The sequence below is a fragment of the Rhinichthys klamathensis genome, unplaced genomic scaffold (genome assembly GCF_029890125.1).
Source record: "Rhinichthys klamathensis goyatoka isolate OS25496 unplaced genomic scaffold, OSU_Roscu_1.1 h1tg000036l_1, whole genome shotgun sequence".
NCBI classification, from domain to species: Eukaryota; Metazoa; Chordata; class Actinopteri; order Cypriniformes; family Leuciscidae; genus Rhinichthys; species Rhinichthys klamathensis.
In genome coordinates this window covers 8,223,393-8,246,429 of record NW_026606584.1, presented here as the reverse complement: position 1 = coordinate 8,246,429, position 23,037 = coordinate 8,223,393, and the positions used below count along the sequence as shown (strand labels likewise).

The 23,037-nt window shown below is 39.1% G+C and overlaps 1 protein-coding gene and 1 long non-coding RNA gene across 3 annotated transcripts; one reads left to right on the top strand and one right to left on the bottom strand.

Moving 5' to 3' along the window:
- Nucleotides 1-1,214: 1,214 nt before the first annotated feature.
- LOC130081140 (uncharacterized) lies at nt 1,215-12,299 on the top strand. The gene is made up of 8 exons (XR_008806690.1): nt 1,215-1,335; nt 2,951-3,022; nt 4,876-4,964; nt 9,444-9,542; nt 9,643-9,748; nt 10,481-10,607; nt 11,849-12,042; nt 12,139-12,299. It is a non-coding gene; the product is annotated as an uncharacterized LOC130081140 (long non-coding RNA).
- A 538-nt stretch (nt 12,300-12,837) lies between these two features.
- LOC130081256 (uncharacterized) lies at nt 12,838-15,949 on the bottom strand. 2 transcript variants are annotated; one of them, XM_056246241.1, is made up of 6 exons: nt 15,087-15,949; nt 14,911-15,007; nt 14,715-14,825; nt 13,915-14,081; nt 13,453-13,784; nt 12,838-13,375 (listed from the first exon to the last, which is right to left on the bottom strand). In XM_056246241.1, exons 1-6 carry the CDS (start codon nt 15,440-15,442, stop codon nt 13,320-13,322), a joined length of 1,119 nt encoding a protein of 372 aa, XP_056102216.1. In that variant the 5' UTR covers nt 15,443-15,949; the 3' UTR covers nt 12,838-13,319. The 2 variants fall into 2 exon arrangements, 1 of the variants encoding a protein (XP_056102216.1); XR_008806708.1 differs by having other exon boundaries at nt 12,838-13,784; nt 13,915-14,111.
- Nucleotides 15,950-23,037: the final 7,088 nt, after the last annotated feature.

Here is a 23,037-nt window from a genome sequence, read left to right as displayed (position 1 = left end):
GGTAGATTCGCTAATGGTGATCCAGGACCATCATGATCACTTCAATATGAGGTAGATTTGCTAATGTTGATCCAGGACCATCATAGTCAGTTCAATATGGGGTAGATTCGCTAATGTTGATCCAGGACCATCATGGTCACTTTAATATTGGGGTAGATTCCCTAATGGTGATCCAGGAACATCAAGGTCAGTTCAATATGGGGTAGATTCACTAATGTAATCCAGGACCATTCATGATTTCCATAAATTAGCATGATAAGCAAATTCTCCAACATACCATTTCTACTGTAAATAGGCAAATCATAAGTTAATTGAAATCTTTGCGTTTTATTATTTATTACAGTGATGGATTAAATCTAAATCTAATATTTTGTGTTGTAGGAAGCGCTACTGTAATTGTAACTGTAAATCGTAATACTTAGTTCAAGGATAAATAACTTAGTTATGCTGCACCCTGCAATGAAGTCACTTTTTACAGTGTCTGGTAATTTTTTAGGATACTTTTGCCTTCATTTATATAATTAATTAGCTTAACCCGTGTTTCTATATAATTTACCGACATTGTTGACAGATGATCGTCAATAAAATTATGATTGTTATGATAATTCATTTTGGATTTTCCCTTCAAAAAAGGGGAAAAAAATCATAAAAATCAGTCTACAGGCTTACACAGACAACCTAGGAAGTCAGGGAAGGTCTCGTTTTTAAAGCTTCATAATAAACATTGGCAATAAAAAAGTGATAAATATGTGAAAATTCTTACATATAGCCTCTTTAAATTGTTAACAGAAAAACTTCCTAATGGACTGTGACATTCTTGTTTTCCAGCTTTTAACGTATGATTCATCATGACTGGTAAGGGTGCACATTCTGTATCACATATACATACTTACCCTTTTTAAATTGTGCAGGTGACTTTTATATACATACCCTTTATACAGATCAACCTTGGGAGTCCTTAGTGGGCTGTGTTGGGCCAAATAGCCTTTCAGCTGCCCATTTAAAAGCACTGTATGAGCCAGGCTACATACCAGATGTGGTGAGCTATTAGTGTATTTATTAATTGCAGGTGTATTTTAGAATTTGATGATTTTTTCAGGTTCTAACTACAGTTATTATCAATAGGTAATGGATGCTCTCATGAGTATCACCTGCAAGATATGAAATATATAATGTATGTCTGTATGTATGTATGTATGTATGTATATATGTATGTATTTATCTGCTTTTCCTTTTCCCCCTAAGAAATTCAAGGATGTGTACAATATTTGTACACAATCCATGACTAAGATTCTGTCTGGATCGCAGAGGGTTAAAAGCCACTACTTCTGCAAGGTGCAGTAAATAATATTTACATACCCAAGAATATATGATCTAACATAAAAAATGCATTCAAAGACTTTTGCCCATCTAAATATTAAAGCTGCAGATTCTAATGTTATTCTAGCATGGAATAGCAACTGATAGTTAAAAAAAAAAATTGAGCCAAGGTGGAATCTTCCAGGGCTTGTGCATGGCATAAATAAGTATGTAAAACTTAACAAATTCCGCAATTATTCTTTACTTGGAAGACATGTTAGGGTTCTTTGGAGATTTAATGTCCCAGGAAGTCTTCTTGATCAATTACCAAAGAAGCATGACACAACTGTTCAGGAAAATAAGATTTTCTTATCTTATAAGTGATAAAATGTTGTGTTGCAAAAATAAGTACACCCTCCTGAAAGTTACTCCTAAAAAATAAATAAAAAATTCTGGTGTCAATTAAAGGCAATTTCTGATCAACAGGTAAGTATGTTGAACCAAAACATTTAAAGATAAGTAATTTCTTGACAATTAAAAGTGTTATATAGCCCACTGAATCATTCTCAGACTTACAGTAATTCTGACAACAATGGTACCACTTGGGAGAGAACTGTCAGGAGACTTATTTTTTTTAGCACAAAAGTGGACAGTGTTTTAAGTGTGAAAATATAGCAAAATGAACAGAACTAAATAAAATAATGGGCTGGTGACAGGGACCCTGAAATAATCAGGCCTTCATTTTAAGCTTTAATTTAGTAATGAGTGATTTTTGCTTGACAAACAGCAGGAGAAATACAAAGCAAGTGTTTCAGAGCCAGCAAAAGCTACATCTTTTGTATTTGTTCAGATTTACTAATTTATGCTGTGCACTGCAGATGCAGTGCTTACCTAGTACTGAGGCACTGTGAATGTACATGACATACAGTCTGAATTTAGCAAGGTTCACCCTGATGTGGAGTGCAAAATAGAAATATGGAAACATTATCGAAATTAAACATTACGGGCAAAAGTATTTTGTCTTTGACCATTTTCCATTTATTTTTTAATATTACTATTTTATAATTAGGATTATGTAATTGTTTGCATCAGAATCATCATACAAATGGTTTGCATACTAAATTGTCACTGCATTTTCGGCTGCAAAAGGAGAATGTTCTAACTTTGAAAAAGTTACAACATACAGCCTTATATTATTTTAAAGGGGCTATACGTAAGAATTTTCATGTATAAATCATTTTGTTTATTTTATTTTTATTGTGAACTGAGGCACTGTAGTGAAACTTTAAAAAAAGAGACCTTTCCCAACTTCATAGGTTGTCTATGAAAATCTCTATTCTGATTTTAACGACTCAGGGCGGTTTTGCCGGAAAAATCCAAAGGAACCTATCTTAACAGTGTAATTTTAATGAACGTCATCTGTCGACATGATGTCGGCTACTGTTTTGGCCAAGTCTTGCTCGAATAACTATGGATTGCGAGCACGACCGCAAGCACAAGCAATAAGTTGCTGGCTGGAGTTCACTTCATGGCCACAGGTGTCGCTAATAACAAGAGTTTTTTCAATTTTCCTAGAGCCCCTTTAAAAGAAGAACACATGATGTTCCACATAAAACTTCTTTTGATTCAATTAATAATTATATCTTTCCAGAAAGACCTATTTAAAACCTACACTAAAGTTATTGGTGCCCTCCTGGAAAATGAAAATCACTGGACCCTTTTTGTAAGTAGGCCAAATCATAACGTTCTGAATACGCCAGGCTTGGTTCAGTAGGAAACCATACCAGACTAAATGCAATAGAACGTTCTTGTTCGCGCGACGTCGACTGAATGGGGATCATGCTAGGGAGCCAATCGTCTTCGAGTATCTTTAGAACGAGCCAATGCACGGGTCCAAGATGGTCACGACCCACCACATACTAGGTACCATGAAGAACGAGTTTACAAAAAACTGGCCTTCATATCGGCTGGAGGGAACGGCTATATCGCATCCTTCACCAGTAGGACAGCGACATGCGCGGACAAGACAGGAGCACTGCTCAACACTAGGTGTGATGAATATCACTGAGCTTCAAGAGCATAACAGGTCAACACCTAAGTGTGATGACTATCACTGAACTTGAGCAGGGGCAGAGTGATAATGAATCGCATAGCCGAGTCTGATGGTCACGGTCTGGTCCGGATCGGTTCGGAAACCTTTTCCGCTTCTACGAACCAGGCCCAGAAGACCACAGACGTACCCGAGGTGGGGCAGCGAGGTGGAGGACAGGGACCCGGCTCGGAAGGCCCAGGGGTGACCCGAAGCAGGGTCTGAGTGTACGTCACAACACTTACCTGTCTCCATGGCGCAATAAGGGTTGCATAAGAAGGCGAATGCAGATGAACTGCCACTGGCGGCGGGGTGGAAGCAACAGCGGGCCGCCGGGGCAGGGTGTGTCCGAAGGCCTCCATCTGCGGTTGAGCGGCGGAGAGCTGTTGGGTGCAGCTCTCCACTGAGTTGCCGAACAACCCAACCTGGGAAATTGGGGAGTCCAGGAACCAAACCTTGTCCGCATCCGCCATCTCAATCAGGCTGAGACAACGATGGCGCTCCTGGACCACTAGGGTGGACATCACTAGACCGACCACGCACGCTGTGACACTTGTGCCCCTGAGTGCTCACTCATGAGCGCATGCACTAGACTACCCTTGTGCATGTCCATGAGTGTCTTGGCCTAATAGACCAGCAACAACGCCATGGCATGCAATGAGGCGGCGGCTTGCCCGCAAGCTTTGTAAGCTCTGACGTTCAAACCTGACGCAAGCTCACAGGCCTGCGAGGGGAGACAAGGATCCCCCAGATGCAGCAGCTGTTGGACACAGGTGCGTCGCAATAGACCGCTCCACTGGAGGGATAGCCTCATAACCGCTCCTCCCATAAAGGTAGCGAGGGGGGAAGAACCACTCAGGCAGTTTTCGGCAGTAAAAGGTGCCATCCACGATCTAGTAAGCTCTCCATGCACTTCGGGAAAGAAGGGTACTTTGGCGGCGGGCTGAGAACCAGCACGACCCATCTCGAGATACCAATCATCCAACACAAACGGAAATTTGGGTGTTATGAGAACAGCAGTTGAGACCTCGAAAGCTTGCGATCACAGCTGCACTTGCGCTGTAAACACCAACACTTCCAGAAGAGACTTCCAGAAGAAGCTACGACACACTCGCTCGTTGTATAACAACACTCTTCAGAAGACCTGAACATGAAGCTCGGCTCCGAAGAGAAAGGCAAATGGTGCGTGCATCTACTTCCGTATTTATATCCGCACTGCGGGGCGGAGTGTGAGATGCAGATCTCGCACGCCAATGTGCATTGGCTCGTTCTAAAGATACTCGAAGACGATAGGCTCCCTAGCATGATCCCCATTCAGTCGATGTCGACTACGTCTGACGTTCTCGACTGAAAGGGAACTTTTATTTCTTAGAATTGACTGTTACCTTGCGCAAACTTTAAAAATAAATTAAATAAAATTACACATTAGGATTGGTATTTGATGATTGATTCTTTTAATCTACTAATTTTCTGATCTTATTTTGTAGTTCTGTGACCTCACAAAACAAGAAGTCACATACATGGATCCATTTGGTGAAGCCAATGGAAAGAAAAACGAGATTCTGAAGAATTGGAGGTAGTAGATTAACAAATAATAACCTTTAGATTTTGACAGTATCTCTTTATTTCAAGGCTGTAATCGTTTGGTCCGTTTGGCTGTTCATTTACATGACAACAGCGTTTTGGGAGCCTGAAAACACAAGCTTTTGAAAATGATGCCTTTACGGTCTCATAACAATATTTAATGATGCTTAAAATTCAGCTTTGCATCAAAGGAATTAATTACCTTTTTAATTGTATTACTATAGAAAACAATTATTTTAAATTGTTATAATATTTCACAACATTACCGTTCTTACATAAATGCAGCCTTGATGAGCAGAAGAAACTTAAAAAAATTAAAATGTTATAATGTTTCCGATCTTTTGACAGGCACACATACACACATTCATACACAAAATGCTAAATGTCACTACCCTGACTAAGGTCTATATCGTCTTGAGTTATAGAGATGGGTATAGTGCCTGGGAAGCTCAATGTCTCTCACCCCCCTTTATTTTATTTTTTACTATAAAATCAAAGCCATATATCTTACCAAGTTGTGTTCCAAATTTGAAGTAGATAACACAAAAATTGAAGTTCCCATGAGATTTTGTTAAGGCGTAACATAAAAAAAAAAAGCCACCTGGTGACATACATTCTGTTATGAGGATGAGGAAGGATGAACCCAATAGCAGACAGTAGTCAAGGCAACACGATTTATTAAACAAATAACTGGGAAAACAAAGCCCACGAGGGGGCAAAACATGAACAGCAAACGTACAAAACTAGACTAGGACTGATGAACAACAAGACTAGAACAAACAGTAAACAAAGAATAGGACTTTCTCTCAGGACAAAAACAGTAGGCAAATACTCACAGGGTATAACTATGCTCAACAGAGATACTCACAGAGAATCACACAACATCAAACAATGAACCGACACAGGACAGCATACACAAGGGGATTATAAAGGGAACACTAATGACAAGGACAGGTGAAACTGACTAGACAATGACGAGATGAGGATAACAAGGGGGCGGGGTAACGTAACGAGACAACACAAGCGCATGGTCCAAACAATTGGCCATGCGCTTGTACACAAAACATGATTCTGTCATGATCCTGCCTCACGACTAGGAAAATCAAGGATACTAAGGCAGAATCATGACAGAACCCCCACCTTAAGGAGCGGCTACCAGACGCTCCTCAAGGGGACATTAAACACGGGACATGACAGACTGTGACAAAGACACGAACCAACAAAACATGGAAAACATTAATAATGGCAAACAAGAAAAAACAATAACAGGGCTGGGGTGAAACATCAAATACAACATACAAGGCAAAGGAGGTGGAGGAAACAAAGAGTTCATGGGGGGAGGTCCAGGGTGGATGGGAGGACTGGGGGTCTTGGGTCCACGGGATGAGGGCTGAGGACGAGGACTCTGGGCAGGTTTAGACGGAGACACACGAGGAGAGGTCTTAGGGGAAACAGTCCGGGGCTTAGTGGAGACAGGGAAAACAGTCCGGGAACTAGTGGTGACAGGGACAAACGGGGAAACAGTCCGGGGGCTGGTGGAGACAGGGACGAACGGAGAAACAGTCCGGGAATTAGTGGAGACAGGGGAGACCGGGAGAACAGACTGGGGTACTGCTTCAGTGGTAGCAGCAACAGATTCAGAGACAGAGGGTGAGGAAACGGGACTCCTGACAGGGGACATAGCAGGCGAAGGGGCAGGACTGGGTGCAGCGCTCACAGCGGCAGGCTCGGGTGCAGCGCTCACAGGGACAGGATCGGGAGCTGAGGACAGGGCAGGACAGACAGGGGGTTCAAGAATCGTGACAAGACGAGACAGGTAATCGGAAAGGGTCTTGGCCGCAATGATGACGGGCATCTCCTGACGAGCTGAAACTGATTTCAGGACCTCTTTTGCGGCTAGATCGGCCGCGAGTCTCTCAGATTCTGGGACGGCGCTTGCTGGAGCGGGCTCTAGAGCGGCGCTAGCTGGAGCGGGCTTATGGACGGCGCTTGCTGGAGCGGGCTCATGGACAGCGCTGGCTGGAGCGGGCTCATGGACGGCGCTGGCTGGAGCGGGCTCATGGACGGCGCTTGAAGTAGCGGGCTCATTGACAGCGCTTGAAGTAGCGGGCTCATTGACAGCGCTTGAAGTAGCAGGCTCTGGGGCAGCGCTTGCTGAGGCGGGCTCTGGGACAGCGATCGCGGACTCAGGGGGAGACAGAGACGGAGGACAAGAGGCTCCCTTCCTCCTCTTCTTCCTTCTGGGTCGCGGAGCTGAGTCCGTAGCCAGGCTTGAGACCGGCAAGGGGGGCGAAGAGGGAGACGAAGCAGGTACTGGCGACTCCACCGCAAGCAAGGGGGATTCCGTGGAGGACGACTCAGATGCTGACTCCCACGACAAACATCTTCCACGCTTTCCACGGGGGCTGACGGACACGGGTGGTGGATCGGGACTCAGGGCGGAAGATGCTTGGTCCTCCAGTGTCACGACGGCTAACAGGTGACCCTCAGGTATGACTGGAAGTGTGGCAGGAGGTGAAGATCCAGGTCGACCTGGCTGCTCCTTCCGAGAAAGTAGTCCACCATGTTGCAAAACGGACGGCGGACCAAACTCTCTCGTTCAGCAAGGGGAGGGAGGACTTTGAGACCCGCGACGAGGTAGCGGTTGACCAGGGTCTCCGGCAGGAAGAACCTCCTCTCCTCAATGACCTGGGCATACCTCTTCAGGGTCAACTCACCCTGGGGGGGGAAAGGAAGCTTGCCTTTGGAACTGTCAGCGATAGCGGAGCGCCACCACAGTTCCGGGTCGGAAGGCTGAAGACAAGCAGACAAGGACTGCACGTCTGCTGGGTTCGGTTCTGGTCGGTTCATTCTGTTATGAGGATGAGGAAGGATGAACCCAATAGCAGACAGTAGTCAAGGCAACACGATTTATTAAACAAATAACTGGGAAAACAAAGCCCACGAGGGGGCAAAACATGAACAGCAAACGTACAAAACTAGACTAGGACTGATGAACAACAAGACTAGAACAAACAGTAAACAAAGAATAGGACTTTCTCTCAGGACAAAAACAGTAGGCAAATACTCACAGGGTATAACTATGCTCAACAGAGATGCTCAACAGAGATGCTCAACAGAGATGCTCAACAGAGATGCTCAACAGAGATGCTCAACAGAGATGCTCAACAGAGATGCTCAACAGAGATGCTCAACAGAGATGCTCAACAGAGATGCTCAACAGAGATGCTCAACAGAGATGCTCAACAGAGATGCTCAACAGAGATGCTCAACAGAGATGCTCAACAGAGATGCTCAACAGAGATGCTCAACAGAGATGCTCAACAGAGAATCACACAACATCAAACAATGAACCGACACAGGACAGCATACACAAGGGGATTATAAAGGGAACACTAATGACAAGGACAGGTGAAACTGACTAGACAATGACGAGATGAGGATAACAAGGGGGCGGGGTAACGTAACGAGACAACACAAGCGCATGGTCCAAACAATTGGCCATGCGCTTGTACACAAAACATGATTCTGTCATGATCCTGCCTCACGACTAGGAAAATCAAGGATACTAAGGCAGAATCATGACACATTCCAATCGAATTGTATGCATTCTGCCTTAACAAATTAATACATGTCTGTCCAAATATCACTTCTTTCACAAAATATGGAAACATTGAGACTCAGACCTTTCTGACAATATGTGTTTTGTCAAGATTAGAAAAGTTTTTGATCATAAATTATGAAACATGATGACGCCCAAAAGGGGAGCAGCCCAATAAACTATGGTAACGCAATGTCCAATTTGAAAACGGTTTTCACAGGATGAATTCTGAGTTCGTAAGCTTTCAAATGATACCTAATTTATGATAACTACTAAAATATGAGATGTAATAAAAAAGGTGATATTGTATTATAATATTATGATTTAGAGGATAATATATATATATATATATATATATATATATATTATACTTTTTAGAGGATAATATTATTTTATAATTTTTCATTGACAAATACTAGGTTATGTTTTATTATGAACTTTTAGCATGAAAACCAAAGTTTAAATTATTAAAAATGTGTGCATCGAGTTCTGACAAGGGTCAGAACTCCTGTTATGATGTAGATTTTTTTGAGGTGCACTCTTGTCATAAATGCATAAGTTCCTACATAATTTGTAACAAAAAACAGTGCTAAAATATCTATTTTAGTGAAGTAAACGTAGGCGTCCCGGTACCGGGAAGGTGACAGTTAAGGGGTTAAACTTTTAGGGAGGTCTACGGTCTACTTTCATTTAGTTAGTACTTGATACTTGCTAAAGTGTGTTGTTTTTAAAGTCCTGTTACACAACAAAATTATTAATGGATTTTAGTATAATAGTGAAACATTACCTTAAATGACCAAGCATATGAAAAAACAACAACATACTGTATCAATTCAGAACAAAGACCTAATTTTAAGCTTTTTTTTTCAGTTATTTTGCCAAAGCTAAAGGATGTGCCCTGAAATGGACATGGAATGATGTGCCCCACGACAAGAGGATGGACATTCTTGTGGGGTCCATGTGCTAATGGTATTTTTTTCTAATTTTCTAAAATCGGTCGATGTACTTTTATTTTTATGCATTCTGATAAAGTATTTAAAATGCCCACTTAACTTAATTTATATTTTAGTTTGCTCAGGCCCTGCTTGAGGGAAAAGGTTTCGTGGATGGATATGCCTCCGTGGATATACCCCAGCTGAGGGCACAGTTCTGCAACATTCTGTTTTCCTCTTTAGGTGCTCACTTTCATAAAAACTAAAGCAAAACATACATATTATAAATTTGGGGGGACATTCGGTTCACTTAGTTTGGTCGTGACCATGAGACATTAGATCAAGTCAAGTCACCTTTATTTATATAGCACTTTTTACAATGCAGATTGTGTCAAAGCAGCTTTACATTGATAGAGGGAACATAATTTTGGCTGTAATTGTTTTGTAGCTCTAGAAGAAAATAGTTCTTAATTCAGTTAATTTATCTATCAGCTCTGGAGAAACAGTGACGTCAACGTCCAGCTCAGTTCAGTTCTTAATCAATGGTGTCAATGAAGGCAGATTAATAATATTATTGAATATTAAATGTCTCCAACTAAGCAAGCCAGAGGTGAGAAGCGACAGCGGCAATGGCTAATTAATTAATAATAATGAGTGAGAATGTGATATGTCATGACCACAAGATATTTTTGTTGAAGTAACAACATCCTTATTCCTTATGTTCTGGCCATGCAATGTGAAATTGTGGCCTCAAGATCCTTTGTTGAGAGAAAGACATATTTGTATATGTTCAACGTGAAGCAGCGCTGCACAGACCGATCGGTTTTGGATCATTGCTTCTCCTCTTCCTTGCCACCTCGTGACAATAAGAATGTCACTACCTCAACAAAATTATCTCATGGACAAATTAATATCTCATGGCCAAGGCAAAACTACTCATTTGATTATTAATATATGATTTTCTTTTTCCTGCAGATAGAGGAGTAAAGTGCACAGTGTGCTGGAGTGTCCTGATGTCCTGACTTTTAGGTGTGCTGTCAGGAATGTGGTGCACACAGCCATTTGAGATGTCAGCGAAAACCATGTGGCTTCTGTGTAATTTGTAAGTAATTTCAATTCCAAGAACAAACAGCTATTCAACACACTGTATAAAATGTGCAGGCTAAAAGATCAAGTTTTGGAAACTGCGGTGAAACTCCCACAAAAATCAAAACAAGTATCTAATGTTACATACTATATTTCAAAGCAAATTTAAGGATATTTTTAAAATTGAATGGGCAGTTTGAATAAGGGTATGTTTATATGCATGTTATGCAGTGCTGTACAGTTTGTTTCTGGAACAGTCTTTTCAATAGTCTAATAGTGCTTTGACTACTGAAGGTATTTGACCTCTGGTGACGCACTTTTTTCATTACCAATTTTGTGTGCATGCTATCTTTTTACATCAGCTCTTGTCTTAGCAACAAAAAAAAATACAACTATGCATTTCGACAAATCTCAGAAAGTTACAAGTGTATGTTTTGCTGAAGTAAGAGGGAATGTTATTAGTTAATAATCAGTTTTGTGTTGGTCTTCCTTATAATGTATGACTTCAGAACTGTTGGTAGAGTCCACAAATTGTAGATGTATAGAGGATAATGTATCCCAGTACAAGTTTAGTTGTACACCCATTTTAATGTTTTCTATAGATGTAATAATTATTCCTCCTGAGATTAAAATGGCATTGCTGTTTATACTGATGCTTCAAATAGCAGGTGAAGGAAACACTATGTTTAAACATCTACAAAAAGGATAAAGTAAGCAGACAGAGGAAAGCACAAGAAGACCTCCAGATGATGAGAAGAAACAAGAGGAAGAAGAGAAAAGGGAAACTCACAAAACAGAAAAAGTGGAAGTAAAAAAAAAAAAATCAAAGTGTAAAAAAAGAAAGGCAAGTGATGCACCAGATAGGGGGGAAAAGCAAGACAGCGAGGGAGAAAGACAGCCACAAACCTTTGACAGTGGCAAGGATGCAGGTTTTGAAAATTAGGAAATAGAGGCAAGAGACAGCGGAGATTGTCCTTTGAATAACCCCACAGACGACATTAAAGACATCAAAGTTTTTGGACGCTTAGTCCTCACTGGTCAGAGAAAGTCCCCGTATGTTGTCACAAAAGAAGAAATTCAGCGCAGAATAGAAGGGGAGAATATGTCCTCTAATGTTTTCAGAGATCTGCTAGGAGTAAGTTGATTTTTAAATTGATAAGGTCGATATATTAAGTTATCAGTTATGTTTTATATTTGTTTTCATCTCTCTATTAATTTTATTTTAGTTCTAAAGCACTTCTGTTCATTTTTCTTAAGGGCCGCAAAAAAAATCTCCCTGAATTAGTCCTCAATCTTCCCAAGAAAATGAAAACTAAGACAAGCATTTTTAGTGCACTAACAGAGGGCGAGGCTTCAGACCTTGCCACTGGTTTAACTAAAAGCCTGTGTCAAAATGTCAGTCCAAAGTTGGTACGTAAAGACATAAGTGACCACAATGCAGAAGTGACCAGGTACAGTATATTTTCTTAATGCACAGCTACTGTATGTTTGTTTATGATATTTGATGTAATTTTATTAACTGTTTCACCTTTTTCTTTTCATTAAAGGACAACTCTGGCTAGTGTACGTGCCAACTTGCAATCAAGCCTGGATTCTAGATCAGCTTTCAGTTTATTAACCCACACATTTGGTCCACAAGCAGTGGATGGAGTGTTAGGCTTCATCTCAGAGAGTCTAAAATGAAAGCAGAACAAATACATTTCAAATGCAGCACTAAGGTTGTTAAATCTGACAATAACCTTTTATGTTTGACGTTTTGTTTATAACTGAGAACTAATTGAATCAGTAGGGGTCTTTTAATTCTGTAAAATACCCTTATATTTGTGTTGTATTAATAATTTTGTTATATCAATATGCTCAGTGTAAAGTTTCTTACATCTTTAATATGTGGATATTAAAAAAATTGTATTGGATGAATGACGTTTAATTCCTTATGAACAGAAACATACCATATGTCATCTAGCCACATTGCAATGGTACTGTAACTGTAATTAATAATAGATCTAAAATATTAAATTTACATTGACAGAATTACTTTTTAGCACACAAAATACATTACATTGAAAACAGCTTTGCAAATTCTTCCGAAAACAGTATTGTTTAGAAATGAACATTGACACAAAAAAATTGGCCACACTAAAATCAGCTCTTCATTTGATACCCAAATTTCATACAAGGTATTCTGCACCCAATTCTGTATTCACGTTTTCTTTAATATTCTTACTTTTTTGGGGGGGTTGTCTTTCTTCTTTTAAACCCTTCTGAATTTGTGTCAGAAGTTTTCTTGGAAACCTTGGAAGTCTTTTTTCTATTTTTTGCATTGCATGGGAAGAGTGGCTGTATCTTCCTTGAAGTGTCAATGGTGCAATGCCTTTTTGACAAAAGACTTCTGTCTTCTTGTTGCACGTTAACATAGAGATCATTTATTTGGCTTTTGATGCTCTCTGGGACAGTCTGCCATCTTTTGACAATTTCAAGAACATCTTCTAGTCTCCGGAAGTCTTGTGAACTTGTGTCTTGTTTCTCAAAATACACATCAGCATTGTCTGATTGATTCACAGAACAGCACTTTTTTTCATTAATGGTCATGCCAAACAACTGTTGTGCTAAAATAAGGCAGGGACATATGCCATGATATGAGAATGTGCAACAGGTACAAGAATGTGTTTCCAAATCTGTATATGTTCCTCTCCCAAAAAAGCTTTCCACGTCGATTTCCATCTTCACCTCAGAACAGATACTGAAGTGACCTTTGTCTTGTACAGCTCTTGCATGAGCTTCCAGCTGAAGAGTAAGTTCAGAGAATGCATCATCCTTATCTTTGAGTATATCTAGCAACACCAAATGTTTGCATACTTCACCTTTCAAACCCACAGGGCAACTGCAGAAACACTCTGCTGGGCAGGTTCTATAGGAAAGTGAGGAGTCTTGTTCGGATGGCACATTATACACATATATTTCTGATGATTCTCTTGTAATGTGGTCAATCCAGCCTTTTTCCATCATTCTAGTTGCTTTGTTAAATGTTTCCTCTAACTTCATGGCAACACAGTTTGCCATTCTTCCTGCTGATTGCAAGTGTTTTATCACCTGAAAGTAAGTCTCTGTCTTGCAAAGAAGGACGTCAAGCAAGTCATCCAAACGCCGATTTCTTATCCCAGATAAGAATTGGTATTTCAGTCGATGGAAGAACCTGAATAAAGGAAAAACAATTTATAGTGCCAAAACAAGTTCATTATATGTGGAAAAGTTGCAACGACAGTCAATTATTTCTGCTTTACAGCCTTTAATACCAAAATAAATTTACTAGGGTCTTATTTTACCTTTCTATCAAATTGTTGGTCTCTGAATTCCCATGGTTATAACAACGTCCATAATCCGCCCATCTATGACTTATTGGTTCCCAGTACCTCTGGAAGTAATTGCAAAGCTCTTCGTAGTGAGAAAATTCCTTTAGGAATTTTTTAGACACTCTGTCAAAGTCAGCCTTCTGCAATTAACAAAAATAGGTATTGTGAGTCTGCAAGCAAAAAAGGTAACAACATAAAAGCTTAGTAATATCCATGATTAAATATTGTATAATATCTATAGTATTTTGTAATTTGGAAAGTGAATGGAAAAGTACACAATATATAATGAAAAAAGCCTCATGGTCAAAAATGTTAAGGTGCAAATGGTAATACAATTCAAACATTTCTGACTTAAAGGGATAATTCACCGAAAAATGAAAATGATGACATCATTTACTCACCCTCATGTTGTTCCAAACCTGTATGAGTTTCTTTCTTCTGTTGAACACAAAATAAAATATTTTGAAGAATGTTGGTAACCAGACAGTTGACGGCACCCATTGACTTTGGCATTTTCTTTTTTTCTACTATGGAAGTCAATAGGGTCCATCAATTGTTTAATTACCAACATTCTTCAAGATATCTTTTTTTTGTGTTCAACAGAAGAAAGAAACTCAAACAGGTTTGGAACAACATGAGGGTAAGTACATGATAACAAAAAAAAAAATTGGGGGTGAAAAAATGACAACCCTTTAAAAATGGGTTGTCATGGTATACATTATGTACATATTATAACTGCATAATACAACCATTAAAATTTAAAATTCAAATACCATAGGACAAGCTTTCATTTTTTTGAAGTAATCAATAATTTCTTTCCGGATACTTGAACGCTGTGGCCCACTAACACTGGAATCTGACTTCATCAACCACCGAACAATGGCCTGTGAACCAGGACATATGTAATGGATTATGCAAGTATCATTAAAATTATGAATAAATAAATTTAAGGGGGAAAAAACTTCTTACTTGGAGTACATGGTACCAGCAAAGAAGAACATCCGACTCAGGGAAAACGTCATTCAAAGCATTTATTTCACTCATGTCTTTGTCAACCATGAAGCACCTTTAAAGAAAAAGAAAAGTAGGTTAACTTATTCAACCAGCAGTGGACCCCCCAATAGATCAATTCCTTAATAAATTACCTTGGTGGCTTAGGGAACAAAGGTCTTAGCCTCCGAAGTGCAAGCTTAAGGGTTTCTTGTGTCTCACTGCTTGTTATTATGTATGCAACAGGAACTCCATGACCATGGTCATCTCTCACAAGCAATGTAAAAAGTGGAAAGGAATATTGATTCACACAATGCGAGGCATCAAAAAACACAATGTTACTCCCATGGTCCTGTAAGTCTTTTCTCATGCACTCCGTTTGGAGAACGATTATAAGGTCCTGATCCTTACCCAGTGGCTGATAAAATACAACATTATCTTTTAAAGGACCAGCTAATAGTTTCTCTGTACTCTTATAATCATCTTTATCAAGATGTTTCCCTCGAAGCATACAGGTACGGATATTATGTATGTCTTCTGGTGTAACAAAATATTCTCTGGAATGATAATTAACTTCTCCATGAGCTTTTGACCACTCATGAGCTTGAAGGAGGATGACATCTGGTTTTACGCCTAATGTGATCCACTTCTTGATCTCATCCACCAGATGAGGGTGAATCTGCTGAAAATGACCATCTTCTACAGAAACATCATGACCATTGTGCTGGTCAAATATTCTCTGCACAACAACTTTGTGCCCTTTCCAATCATTTCTTACTTTAAAAGAGATGTATGCTTTACACCCGACAGCTCTGTGACTTCTTTCATATACATTTCCAGATCTTCTGCAATGAAAAATAAAATATCCTCTTCTTTTATCTTTTAAACTGGAACAATTTGTGGTCCTGAATGATTTTGTGTGCTCTTTGTTAATTATTTCTGTGATAAAGTTCTCTTCTTGATCATCTGGTTTAAGAACATGCACCTTGAGTTTAATGTTTTTATGTCTTATTTTTCTTCTTTCTTCATTTTCCACAGACTTTTTGATAAACTCCTCCATCATGGAACATTTCTGAAATGTATACACACAAAAATGATACTTAGTTAATTCATTTCCACATAATGTTTTTGTTCTGGTTATTTTAAAACACATCAGCATCACCAAACACATATACTAACTTTAAAGAGGAAACAATAACAAAGAGCTGATAAGTTGAAATATTATATTTTAAAACATCTATCAGCTCTCCACATGAACTATGCAAAGGAGTTAGTGAATTCATTGGTTCTGAATCAATGATGGTCCTGGATCAACATTAGTAAATCAACCTCGCATTGAAGTGACCATGATGGTCCAGGATCAACATTAGCCAGTGGCGGTTCTAGCCCATTTCAACTGGGGGGGCCAAGCTGGGGCCAGTTGTACTGTTAGAGGGGCCAGTTACATTTAGACCTTATTGTTGTCATATCATTTTCTGCACTGCTGCAGGCATTAACAGGCAAAATACCGTGTTTATAATCATTCAACAATGTATTTGCATTTCCATTAAATTTTTACATTTGCATTACATATTCAGTATTAGTCACAGTAACTGTAATAGACATGATGTCCTTCTTTCTCTTCATTTTGAGAACTATAGAGCAAAAGCAATGGGGACCAAAAAGCTTATTAATTAATTTACTGAAAATAACTGACTTGATATGTCTAACCGTTTACAGGGTTCCTGTACACTTTTTAAAGTCCAATTTAAGGCTTTTTAAGACCTAAAGAAATCAAAATTAATACCGTACATTAGGGGTGTGCAATATTGACAAAAATATATTTCAATATTTTCAACATTTTGTTAATAATTAGATAATATTTTACTGATTGTGTTTTTGTGCTGGTGCCATGGCTGGTTTAGGCCTGTTGTTGACAGCTGACTCACGAAGATATTCATATTTTTCATATTCTATGCAGTGGTCAGTTCACAGCAGTGACAGAAATACATTTTTTAATTAAGGGGCAATATTTGCCACCTTAAATTGATTTCCAGGGGCATTTTCACCTATATATGGACATTTTTTCTAAACTTATTTAGAGTTATGCATCACCTTTTATGTCAAATACTAACATTCAAATTATACAGTAATTATACTTATTTATACAATAATACTTAATTATACAATAATTATACAGTACCACTGTTACCAGTCAAATTAATTAATTCAATCAAAATCCATCTTTGCAGTGCAGAGGTGACACAGAAGTGGCATTAATATATTTACACTCCATTTACAATTGCATAAATAAAGCTATGAGATTTTTTTCAAATCAATATTTAAATATGAAATTATTTCTAATTTTAACGTTTTAATTAAAGGATACTTTAAATATGAAACTAAAACCGCCAGTAGGCGGCGGCAAGTCCCTGTAAGAGGGATTCATTCATTCAACCGATTTGTTCAAACGGCTGATTCATTCGGGAAAGAAGCAAGTGATTCGTTCAAAACGCGGATTTCAGTCAATAAATCATCGCTGTGTTGCATTGAGACTCACTACGGTTTCATTATGAAATTCTAGTCGGCGAAATAAAGGGAAAACAAACAATATTGACAATATTGTGTCTAAAAAGTAACTCCCAATGTTAACTTATTGTTAATTTAACTGTTGTATAACATAAATATCACAGTTGCAATTGTGCACGGGAAAACGGCACTCTTGCTGATGTGATATTCTAATATAAGAACATAATATGATATAAATATAAGACAAAAACTAATTTGGGGACATAGCCTACCTATGAACTGCACACAGCAGTGAAAGGACGATAGACAAATGCTATGTCAGCTCACAGTGCCTCGTACATACCTTACAACTTCAAATAATAGCCGAGTCCCGAATAGACGCCTGTCTCTTTTACACGCCTGGTGTGGCTGCAGGTTTGGGTAAATAAAGGCCGGTCTCAAATAGAAGCCGGGTCTGTTTTTTAGTTTCGGGTTGTATTTTATCTTCTAAAACCCGTCAGAGCGTCCGCTTGCTGCGCTTGACAGTGCATAACGAGCAGAGAGAGAGAGAGAGAGAGAGAGAGAGAGAGCGCCCCGGCCGCGCGCGCGCACTCACGTCTTCAAACAACACGAGCGCTGTCTTGCTCTCTCTCCCTCGCGCATATTAATCAAAATCAATTGACACGATAGTAAAAGGTTGGAAGACCGCAGTTTCACGTGGAGCATTTGGAGATTTTTAGAGATTAGAGACTCTAGGAACAACATCTCAATGAACAACATCTCAACACTAAATTATAAAGGCCTGTCTCATATAGACGCCTGTCTCAAAGTTCGACGATTTGGGAAAATAAAAGCCCGGGCTATTATTTAAAGTTTTATGGTAGTTAAAACAATGATTACAATATCATAATAGACAATACACATCGCACACCCCATACGCACATAAAGAATGAACTTACAACTGAACTGACATTTACCAACTTTCTTCTCTCCTCTCTCGCGTGCAGGAGACAGGCGTTATTCTGCCGCGATTCCCGCGAATGTGATGCGAATTGTCACGTGAAAATGCAAATCCACAAAGATAGAAAAATAAAAAATAATACGCATACAACGATAGCAAAAAACAGTTTTGTAAAAATTATTTCAAACTCCACATTTAGGGGGGCCACAAGGGGGGCCAAGCTTTTTGTCACAGGGGCACTGGCCCCCCTGGCCCCCCCTCTAGAACCGCCACTGACATTAGCGAATCTACCCCGTATTGAACTGATCATGATGGTCCTGGATCAACATTAGTGAATCTACCCCGTATTGAACTGATCATGATGGTCCTGGATCAACATTAGCGAATCTACCCCGTATTGAAATGATCATGATGGTCCTGGATCAACATTATCGAATCTACCCCGTATTGAAATGATCATGATGGTCCAGGATCAACATTAGCGAATCTACCCCGTATTGAACTGACCATGATGGTCCTGGATCAACATTATCGAATCTACCCCGTATTGAAATGATCATGATGGTCCTGGATCAACATTACCGAATCTACCCCATATTGAAGTGATCATGATGGTCCTGGATCAACATTAGCGAATCTACCCTGTATTGAAATGATCATGATGGTCCTGGATCAACATTAGCGAATCTACCCCGTATTGAAATGATCATGATGGTCCAGGATCAACATTAGCGAATCTACCCCGTATTGAAATGATCATGATGGTCCTGGATCAACATTACCGAATCTACCCCGCATTGAACTGATCATGATGGTCCTGGATCAACATTAGCGAATCTACCCCGTATTGAAATGATCATGATGGTCCTGGATCAACATTAGCGAATCTACCCTGTATTGAAATGATCATGATGGTCCTGGATCAACAATCTACCTCGTATTGAAATGATCATGATGGTCCTGGATCAACATTAGCGAATCTACCCCGTATTGAAATGATCATGATGGTCCAGGATCAACATTAGCGAATCTACCCCGTATTGAAATGATCATGATGGTCCTGGATCAACATTAGCGAATTTACCCTGTATTGAAATGATGGCATAGCAATTATCAAAATTTTGATTACAATCATATTCAAAAAGCAATTATTCTACTGTTTTTTTTATGTCATATACTTTGTGCACACTTTATTCTGACTAAAATCACAGTAGTCTGTTTTAAAGACCTGGAATTTATTGACATTGTTATAAAATTTTATTAAATATTAAATGTGTATTTGTGTATGAGAGAAAGAAGACTTTTAGAGGTTATGGAGTAAAGTAAGCTTAGCTATTAGCTAAACGGCACATGGCTGTTGTACACTCACCGGCCACTTTATTAGGTACACCTGTCCAACTGCTCGTTAACACTTAATTTCTAAGCAGCCAATCACATGGCGGCAACTCAGTGCATTTAGGCATGTAGACATGGTCAAGACAATCTCCTGCAGTTCAAACCGAGCATCAGTATGGGGAAGAAAGTTGATTTGAGTGACTTTGAACGTGGCATGATTGTTGGTGCCAGAAGGGCTGGTCTGAGTATTTCAGAAACTGCTAATCTACTGGGATTTTCACGCACAACCATCTCTGGGGTTTACAGAGAATGGTCCGAAAAAGAAAAAACATCCAGTGAGCGGCAGTTCTGTGGGCGGAAATGCCTTGTTGATGCCAGAGGTCAGAGGAGAATGGCCAGACTGGTTCGAGCTGATAGAAGGGCAACAGTGACTGAAATAACCACTCGTTACAACCGAGGTATGCAGCAAAGCATTTGTGAAGCCACAACACGCACAACCTTGAGGCGGATGGGCTACAACAGCAGAAGACTCCACCGGGTACCACTCATCTCCACTACAAATAGGAAAAAGAGGCTACAATTTGCAAGAGCTCACCAAAATTGAACAGTTGAAGACTGGAAAAATGTTGCCTGGTCTGATGAGTCTCGATTTCTGTTGAGACATTCAGATGTTAGAGTCAGAATTTGGCGTAAACAGAATGAGAACATGGAACCATCATGCCTTGTTACCACTGTGCAGGCTGGTGGTGGTGGTGTAATGGTGTGGGGGATGTTTTCCTGGCACACTTTAGGCCCCTTAGTGCCAATTGGGCATCGTTTAAATGCCACGGCCTACCTGAGCATTGTTTCTGACCATGTCCATCCCTTTATGGCCACCATGTACCCATCCTCTGATGGCTACTTCCACCATGTCACAAAGCTCTAATCATTTCAAATTGGTTTCTTGAACATGACAATGAGTTCACTGTACTAAAATGGCCTCCACAGTCACCAGATCTCAACCCAATAGAGCATCTTTGGGATGTGGTGGAACGGGAGATTCGCATCATGGATGTGCAGCCGACAAATCTGCGGCAACTGTGTGATGCCATCATGTCAATATGGACCAAACTCCCTGAGGAATGCTTCCAGCACCTTGTTGAATCTATGCCACGAAGAATTGAGGCAGTTCTGAAGGCAAAAGGGGGTCCAACCCGTTACTAGCATGGGGTACCTAATAAAGTGGCCGGTGAGTGTATGTATGTTCAGAGTTGCATTACATTAGGCCATTTAAGTGTTCTATTTCAGTATTTTTTAGTGAATAAATACATTTACAAAGTCAGATTTTTAGTTACAGAGAGGGTCAAAGAAAGAGGACAGACAAAATAACTTACCTTTTGTCAGTCAGCCGAGGTAAGAGAGGAGGGAAAATTCAAAATGGACTGATTGCATTTAGTCGGCACACACTGATGACATCAGAGGCTTGTGATTGGTTGATTAAATGTTGATCCTGGATCAACAAAATTTGTTGATCCAGGATCACATCTTACTTGGCAAAATCACGGTGACCCAACAAATAATCAGTTCTAAAGTTGGTTTAACAACAAATAAATGTGTAATTTAAAAAACTTAATATTACTACAGATCATAATGCATCAATATAAGACCAAGTAAAAGCCAATAAAATATAATTTTAAATAATTAAAATCACATATTATATGCTATGGGTAAGGATTTTAGCCTGTCCCTCGCTATGGTTGTTCTTTTTCAACAGGACTTCTCATTTGTAAAATGTTGGTAAAATTATCCAATTTTCACAGTTTTATATTGTCTAAAGTGTAATCTCATTGTTAAGCAATGGTTTTGACATAAATAGATATATTTTCTTAGAAATATAAGTCATTTTATCATTGTCCCCTAATTTCATATCAGTCCTGTTACTATCACCAAAAAAAAACCTATAAAATAATGGTAAAACCAGAAGTGACATCGTTTCAAGGAAGTGACATCATTTAGATTAAGTGGATTCCACAGTGTAAGCAAGGATAGGTTTCTCTCTTCCTAATTGTCCTATTTTTCATGTTTTATCATGGTTGTTAGAGAGGGGTCGGCATACAACATCAGTCCTGTTACCATTTTTTAAAGTGTACATATAAACAATTATTTATTAATCCTAATATTACCAATATCTAGAAGAATTAACCTTTCAGATTACATACCATGTGCCTTTCTGACCTTGACCTGTTATTTAGAAATTAGCATATTAGCATCAAATCATCAGTCCTGTTACCATCAGTCCTGTTACTATCCCAGAGCAAAAGGGAGCATAGATTCTAGCCCAGCTGCATAACTCAGTCATAGATGGTGTATTTGTTATTTGCAGGGGAAAACATTCAAATGCAATTTAAGGAATAGGACAACAACTAAGGACATAGACATTTATAAAGGTTATTTTGTGTGTTATTGAGCTAAAAGCAGCGACATATGAGCATCGACATGCTTAGTTAACATTGTTTGTTTATGCATCTGTTTTTTATTTGTATACTTATGCTCCTTACTTTTTTATGTCTTATTTGCATAGAATTAACATCACATTTAATTTGCTATACACTTTTACAGTTGTTAGTAACATGCCATTAACTGCAGCCGAGAAGCAACAGCGCTATCGCGATCATAGAGATCCAGAGAGGATAGAACGGTATCTTCTATGGGAAAAAAAGAAGTAGGCCTATAAGAGAGACCGAGAACAAGAAAAGAAAAAGGCATATAAGAATGCAATGAGGTAGAAAAGGTGTTGAGGATAAGATGGAGAGCAGACCATGTTTTATATGTCCAAGGATGATTTGTTTTTATAAAGATATACGTTTTCTTCTATGATTGTATTTTTCTATATAATTCTATATTACCTCCCAAATGGAAGCAGATTATCATGGCCTAATGTTCCATATAACTAGTATGGAAGTAAATAAGTTCATAACTCTTGTCCATAATGCATGCAATTAACTGCAATGACAAACAATAGGTGACTGAAGACACTCTCGGATATTGAGAGCTCAGTCCTGTTACTGTCATTAATTTGATATTTTAAAAGAAAAATGACATTTGACAGTCAAACAGATCTCACCATAGTAACCTGCACTATATTGCATTTTGGACAAGACCCTTTTTAAAATAAATATCTTGTCAAAGTATACATATTTCTTAATTGTAATGTGATGTCGTCCCTGAAATAGGACATTTTCAGTAATCTGAATGGATATTATGATATAAAACAGAATTGTTTTAAATATGACATCGTCTGAATGAAAAGAGGGACCAAAATACTACTAATATATGTGCAAACT

Coding starts and splice junctions, on each gene's coding strand:
- LOC130081256 (XM_056246241.1), bottom strand. CDS start 15,442: ATGCTTCGAGGGAAACATCTTGATAAAGATGATTATAAGAGTACAGAG. Junction 15,008..15,086: donor TTGTTCCCTAAGCCACCAAG/GTAATTTATTAA, acceptor TTTTCTTTAAAG/GTGCTTCATGGTTGACAAAG. Junction 13,376..13,452: donor TTGCCCTGTGGGTTTGAAAG/GTGAAGTATGCA, acceptor CTTACTCTTCAG/CTGGAAGCTCATGCAAGAGC.